This window comes from Parasteatoda tepidariorum, chromosome 2, assembly GCF_043381705.1.
Source record: "Parasteatoda tepidariorum isolate YZ-2023 chromosome 2, CAS_Ptep_4.0, whole genome shotgun sequence".
NCBI classification, from domain to species: Eukaryota; Metazoa; Arthropoda; class Arachnida; order Araneae; family Theridiidae; genus Parasteatoda; species Parasteatoda tepidariorum.
In genome coordinates, this window is record NC_092205.1 from 68,455,202 (window position 1) to 68,460,973 (window position 5,772).

At 33.6% G+C, this 5,772-nt stretch overlaps 1 protein-coding gene across 1 annotated transcript; it reads right to left on the reverse strand.

Annotated features, from left to right (window-relative positions):
* Nucleotides 1-4,122: 4,122 nt before the first annotated feature.
* Nucleotides 4,123-5,772, reverse strand: LOC122273172 (uncharacterized; the record flags this gene model as incomplete). Its single annotated transcript, XM_043057237.2, is given in 1 exon segment — nucleotides 4,123-5,772. A coding segment is annotated over 1 exon segment (1,288 nt), but the record flags the coding sequence as incomplete, so codon positions are not given.

Consider the following 5,772-nt stretch of genomic DNA (forward strand, 5'->3'; position numbering starts at 1 on the left):
TTAAAATGTTTTATTCATTATTTGCTTAGCTAAACAAGCAAATACTCTGTGGATAACATAAAATATTTAGACATTTACTTTTAACCTTTATTCTATTAATGCAGGTTAGAATTTCAACTGCAAGAATAATGCTCAATTGCTACAAATTTAAAATAAACTAGTTTTCAGTTTTTACTAAAACGCTGGATTTATTGTTTGAACAGTTAAAGAGGCAAATACTCTGTCTAATAACACAGTGTGAGTACCAGACTTTTAATTTTAAGCTTTATTCTATTAATGTGGGTTAGAATGTCGATTGCTAAAACATTGTTAAAATGCTGCAAATTTGAAATAAACTAAATAATTATTAGTTTTTCCTAAAATACTGCTTTTATTATTTGCACAGCTAAAGAGGCAAATACCTCTGTTTAGTAACACAGAATGACTACTAAATTTTTAGTTTTAAGCCTTATTCCATTACTGCGAGTTAGAATGTCAAGTGTCAGAAAATTATTCAAATACTGCAAACTTAAAATAAACTAATTGGTCATTGGATTTTCCTAAAATCCTGTATGTTTCATTTGTACTGCTGGAGAGAAAAATATTTTGTCTAATAGCACAGTATGAGTACTAAAAGTTTACTTTCATGATTTATTCTATTAATACAGGCTAGATTGTCAAATGCCGAAACATTGCTTAAATGCTACAAATTAAAAAAAAATAGTTATTGGTTTTTCCTAAGTCTCTAAATTTATTATTTGATCTACTAAGAAAGCAAATATCCTGTCTAATTACACAGAAACTTTAACAAAAACTTACTTTTAAGTTTTTATTTCTAAGCTCCATTCTATTAATGCTGGTAAAAATGCCGAATGCAAGAGCAGTGATTGAGATATTAGTTCTCATAAAAACGCTGGAATTATTATTCTCACAGCTAAAGAAGCAAATACCCTGTCTAATAACACAGAATGTTTACTTCTCAGCTTCTACTCCAAAGCCTTATTCTATTAATACAGGTAAAAATGTCAAGTGCAGGAACAGTTCTTGAGATATTAGTTCTTATAAAAACGCTGGAATTATTATTCTCACAGGGGTAAAGAAGCAAATACTCTGTCTAATAACACAGAATTTTTACTTCTAAGCTTCTATTCCAAAGTCTTATTCTATTAATACAGGTAAAAATGCCAAGTGCAAGAACAGTGTTTGAGATATTAGTTCTCATAAAAACGCTGGAATTATTATTCTCACAGGGGTAAAGAAGTAAATACTCTGTCTAATAACACAGAATTTTTACTTCTCAGCTTCTATTCCAAAGCCTTATTCCATTAATACAGGTAAAAATGTCAAGTGCAAGAACAGTGCTTGAGATATTAGTTCTTATAAAAACGCTGGAATTATTATTCTCACAGGTAAAGAAGCAAATACCCTGTCTAACACAGAATTTTTACTTTTCAGCTTCTATTCCAAAGCCTTATTCTATTAATACAGGTAAAAATGTCAAGTGCAAGAACAGTGCTTGAGTTATTAGTTCTTATAAAAACGCTGGAATTACTATTCTCATAGGTAAAGAAGCAAATACCCTATCTAATAACACAGAATTTTTACTTCTCAGCTTCTATTCCAAAGAATTATTCTATTAATACAGGTAAAAATGTCAAGTGCAAGAACAGTGCTTGAGTTATTAGTTCTTATAAAAACGTTGGAATTACTATTCTCATAGGTAAAGAAGCAAATACCCTGTCTAATAACACAGAATTTTTACTTCTCAGCTTCGATTCCAAAGAATTATTCTATTAATACTGGTAAAAATGTCAAGTGCCAGAACATTGCTCAAATGCTACAAATTAAAAAAAAATTGGTTATTAGTCTCTAAAGTCTCAACGTTAGTCGATTGGACTATTTTCACAGTCAAAGAAAGCAAATATCCTGACTGTTAATACAAAAACTTAAATTGGAATTTACTTTTAAGCTTTACTGGTTTTCAAAGTTTGATTCCTTTTATTCAGGTAAACATGTCAAACGTCAAACTTTTGCTCAGATGAAGGATATTTCTACTGATCTCAACTCTTTCTCCCCCAAGTGAAAGAAATCAAATGTGATGAATGATCTTTGGAGGACGGATGTAATTTCGAAAAGATCCCAAACGTCGTTCCGTCTGTTTCTAGAAGATTAAGAGTTTTCTGTGTTCGTTAATTGCCACCGACAGCCAGCCTCTTAATTAAAAGAAAGTTTGGACACTCAAGTTAATGGTTTTCTCATTGAAAAGGATCTTATACCTAGAAGGCAATTAAACTATCGTGGTTTCATATCAAAGCATATATCTCCAAAGACGCGAGTGTAAATTTTCAGCAGCCATGATTAAATTTTATTTAAACCAATAAAATCCATCATGTATTTTTGGCAATGTACTTTTGGCAAAAAATAACACATTTAAGTAGTTTCAACACTAGCGCTAGTTGATAATTCCGCTAAAAAAGCATTATATTCCATAAAAATTAGTTTTAAAATTAAAAAAAAATATATTTATATATATTAATATGGGTTAATACTATCGCATAGTTAGTTTATCCCCTTGACGATTGGTAAATTTTCAAGAAAATGGTCATAAAAGTGCCTATTTTTTTGGATATTGTATTTCTATTACGTATTTGATTACTGCTGACATCTAGTTTAAAATAAACTATCTACAATAACCTTAAAAGTATCCTTGTACTGTCATTTGGTGTGCAAAATGAGAAATAAAATGTTTTCCGGGCAAAAGAAATGAATTAGTTTTATTCTTATTGGCGCGTTACTACTGAACATTCCAGCCCGTCAATATCACGGGAGCGAGAAATAGAGGGTGAAACCTCACCTCGTCATTTTCACGGGAGTGAGAAGGAAAACGTTAAATAAATTACCCGTCGTCCCAAAAGGTACCGATGATTTGAAAAATCATTTAAAGAAAATTTAGAAATGTTCAGATTGCTGCGTTTTGCTAAGGAAACCAGTTTTGCTTTCTCATCAAATTTCAAAGCAATATACCAAGTTATGGATGAGTTGACTGAAAAAAAAATGTTTTCTGTTGCATTTTTGACTACAGGGTAACAAAAAAATATAGGGATCATTTTTGAATGCTTTTATTTCCAACGTTTATTACATAAATGCAGCAGTGATTCTCAATATGTCGACCTCCGACATAATAGATTTGTCTACAACGCTTCGGCCATGATTTTAAAGCCCGCAAAATGATTTCCTGGGGGATTTTCTTCACCTCTTCTCTAATAGCTCTTTGAAGGCCTCTCAATGTAGAAATACTTCGCTTATTCAGTTTGTTTTTCAGATGTCCCCATAGGAAATAATCGCATGGTGCAGCATCAGGACAGTTTGGAATCCATTGTTCTGGTCTCAGGAATTACACTTGCTGATCTGTTAGGAATTTCTGGGTGACCTTAGATGCATGCGATGGGGCAGAGTCCTGATTTGAAACAGCATCACCATTAGGGTAAAATCTGCAGTAATCATCCTCAAGAAAGGGCTTTAATATCTTCGATATGTAATACTCTGAATTTATTTTGGCCCCAGGTTTCACAAACCGAGGTTTGGTCACACCATGGGCGGATATGCCCATCCAAACCATTACGTCTTTGGAATGAGGCACCGAGGTTGATGGTGTCAAGTCTCGCCTGTTCTGCCCTCGGCTAAGATATTGAACTTTAGATTTAGCATTGGTATAAGATAGATAGATCCAAGTTTCATCAGTTGTAATGAACTTTCGCCATCTGTCCTTACGGAGAAACTTGTAGAGGGACCATGAACGTTGCCTCTTAATCTGCACAGATCTCTCACTTAAATGATGACATTTATAGGTTTTTTATGGCATTTTTTCTTCAACTTTTGTTTTAGTTGATAGCTTACAACTTTCTGACTCACGTTAAGAGCTTTAGCCATGCTTGCCTGTGTTGGTGGACCCGGTTTTGATGTCATCTTATCAAGCTTCTTCAAATCTGATTTCTTCAATTTGCTTGGCCGTTCACTTCGTTTTGGTTTTGCATTATTTTGCATCGATCCGAGTTTTGAATTCCTGATGCGACTGATATGGCTGAGTGAAATCGCTATACCTTTCCTTTTAAAATGGGTTTGTATAATCCTGTGGCTCCATCTGACCAGTTTGGTCAGATCAATAGCTCACACACAATAATTGGACTGTATTTATTTTATACTCATTTATTTTGTACCAGCATTACGGACTCGCTCGTGAGCCCGTTACACATTACACATACACATACACTGCTGCTTCCAGCACTCAGTTCTACAATTAAATTCAATTTACGCTTACAGCGCCATCTATATGTTTAATGGGAATTAACACTCCCCACGATTGAAATTGCAAATTTCAATAAATTTTACACAATTAGCAATATAATGTTATACAGAGAAAAAATATATATGAATCATACAAATAACATTGTGACATAAAGCAGACATTGAGATATAAGACTAAAGCTAATTTTCTATTTGCACAATTACTCTATGGGAAGAATACAAATGTCACGAATATTTCTTTGAAGTTGTTTGCCGTTAGGTAAACTTAACTTCACTACTCTTATTTTTGTGTCACGGCCAGGCATCACCTCAACAATTCGTCCTACTAACCATTGCGTAGATGGTAAATTCTCTTCCTTTATCAAACACAGGGTTCCTATTTCTACATTATTCTTTTCAAATTTCCATTTATTACGTTCCTGTAAATTATTAAGGTAATCCCTTTTCCACAACTTCCATATTCTCTGACTATACTTATTAATCTTTTGCCAGTTAGAAAGCCTATTCTCAGTTATATCTATTAGTTGGGGTTCAGCGAGTGAGGTGATGGGCCTACCTATCAAGAAATGACCAGGTGATAGAGTTTCAAATTCATCAAACTCCGGTGATAGTGGAGTGAGAGGTCTGGAGTTCAAAACACCTTCGATTTCAGTCAAAATTGTCAAGAATTCTTCTAAAGTTAAATTTTGATTGCCAATTACTCTTTTTAGGTGGAACTTAAACGACTTCACACCAGCCTCCCAAATTCCCCCGAAGTTTGGTGACCTTGGTGGGATAAATTTCCAATCAATCCCTTCGTTAGTAAAATAACTGGCTAACGTCTCATCTGGGCAATTTATCAATTTCCTTAACTTCTTAATCTCAATGTTAGCACCGATAAATGTTTTTGCATTATCGGTCATAATTTTTGAACACTTGCCCCGTCTCCCAAAAAAACGTTTTAGACTGGCAATGAACGATTGAGAAGTTAAATCAGTTACAAAATCTAAGTGTATTGCCTTGGTACACAAGCAAATATAAACAGCAACATAAACCTTATTTGTGACCCCTTTTCTCTGGTTTTTGAACTTAATAGAAAATGGGCCACAAAAATCAATTCCCGTGATGTTAAATGGATAATTAGGTCTTGTACGCTCCTTTGGTAGATCAGCCATTATTTGATTACTCATAACAGGTTTGTTTTTAAAACATGTGATACAACTATGTACAATTTTCCTACAATTATTTCTACCGTTAAGAGGCCAGAACTTTTGTCGAACTTGATATAATAATGCTTGTGGTCCCAAGTGCAAATATTTTAAATGACAATATCTCAAAATTATGGTGGTTAAAGAATTCTTACCCGGTAAAATGATGGGGAACTTAGAATTAACAGGCAAGTCAGACAGAGATAATCTACCACCAACTCTCATCAGCTTATTTTCATCTAGAAAAACACACAATGAAGACAACTTACTGTTCCTCGGAACAGGCTTACCTTTTTCCAAG